The sequence below is a fragment of the Cyprinodon variegatus genome, unplaced genomic scaffold (assembly GCF_000732505.1).
Source record: "Cyprinodon variegatus isolate N-32 unplaced genomic scaffold, C_variegatus-1.0 Scaffold232, whole genome shotgun sequence".
Lineage (NCBI taxonomy): Eukaryota > Metazoa > Chordata > Actinopteri > Cyprinodontiformes > Cyprinodontidae > Cyprinodon > Cyprinodon variegatus.
The window spans coordinates 613,180-614,785 of record NW_015150685.1 but is presented as its reverse complement, the minus strand read 5'-3'; the positions used below and the strand labels follow the sequence as shown (position 1 = coordinate 614,785).

Here is a 1,606-nt window from a genome sequence, read left to right as displayed (position 1 = left end):
ATATCACAGCAAAAAAAAAACCTGAACCTAGCGTAGTTAAGGCTGATTTATACTCAGAAACCAGGTGTATACCCAGAAACGCAGTGAAGCCTTTAGGAAATAAAACTTTTAGATTGGTGTTGTAGGCTTTGTTGGAAAATGTAAATGATTAATAAAATCAGAGTTTACCTTAATAACCAGTGTGAAGATGACTATTGAGCTGTTATTGATGCTTCGTTTCTACTGATATGTTCTGTGCTTTTTTTTTTTTCCAGTCACGTGCCTTTTTAAGCGAGTATTACCGTCACCACAACATGGAGCTGGTGCAACTGCTGAATCGCCTGGGCCAACCACTGCCTACCTGGCTTCATCAGGAACTTCAGAGCACCCGCTGAAGGCTGCAGCATCAGATGAGAGCATTTTCACCCGATGACTCTTCTTACTAAGCTGCAGTTCAGCTTATTCTTAAAGTGCTGCTGATAAACAGGGAAAAAATGAATACAACATGAATGAACCTTTGGTACTGGGTTAATCCACGAACACTTCTTCAGTTCTGATACCAACCTCCTCCAAGTACCAGACATCAATCGGCCTTGTCCAGTCCAGGACATGGCCGACACTAGAAGCATCAGCTAAGGATCACAAATTCCAGACAACAGTGTCCAGCTTCACAGACAGATGAGATGGCGGTATAAAGACTAAATCTGTTTGGTGGAGTACTAGGGTTAGCATGCCGGACCTACTGGTGCTTCAACAGAATGAAAGGAAAGGTCTGAGGTCAGATGAGAATTCCACAATTCTCTCCAAAACATTTGCTGTTCTTGATATTTGTCTAACGAAGCCCCAACTGTGAAATGGAAAAGCAAACCGGATCTAATAAGCTGTACAAGCAGAGATGCTTTATTCCCTTAATGCTGAACACTGCAGTTTGCTTTGGATTCTATAAAGCCACAGTAAACATACGGTAACAATATGAAATCCATTCAGCTGAAGGAGTCGAGTTCATAGCCATAAGACCCACTTCTTCCAAGTTCTGAAAAGAAAAGCAGATCCATCTCTGCACCAACTCTGCAGGACCAGAGGAAAGAACCACTTTCAACCAAGACTGGAGTTAGCCTCACAGAGACCAACGAGCAATTAATATCTTTATGAACTGCATCTAATAATAAAGAGAAAGAAATGACCTGGAAAATGTCAATAAAAAGAAGATTTATCAATTTGGAACCATGGGTCTCTTATCTCTCATCTCGCAGCTGTTTGTTTTATCAGCAAATGCTGATCCTGTGCTCCAGATGGAGCTATGGTCATTAACTGCTGTGTTTATGCTGAATTTATGTCTCACAGCTGTTTTTTTTTTTTTTAATCCTGTATAATACAGTGGGTTTAGGTTCTGTTTTTAAAGGCTGATCATGTAGGGAAAATGTTGGTCATTTTCAGGATGGGATAAAACTCTTATTAAAACATCTGGAACTGGACTCCAGAAGACAATGATTTGTGTCCCGTTCTGGCTGGTGTTTTTTTTTTTCTAACATTGGGAGGTTTACACTGTAAATAATGAGAGTGGCTCATTGAGCGAGTACTAACCTGATGTAGCCTTTTTAATGTGATGGGTAAAACTAAACAGTTT

General features: G+C 40.3%; 1 protein-coding gene across 1 annotated transcript in view; it reads left to right on the top strand.

The window, feature by feature from the left end:
* LOC107088918 (bifunctional heparan sulfate N-deacetylase/N-sulfotransferase 2-like) overlaps nucleotides 1-1,295 on the top strand; it is a 26,869-nt gene extending 25,574 nt beyond the window's left edge. The window contains 1 exon segment of the mRNA XM_015381382.1: nucleotides 255-1,295. Coding sequence (XP_015236868.1) covers nucleotides 255-374 — 120 coding nt within the window. The 3' untranslated portion in view covers nucleotides 375-1,295.
* Nucleotides 1,296-1,606: the final 311 nt, after the last annotated feature.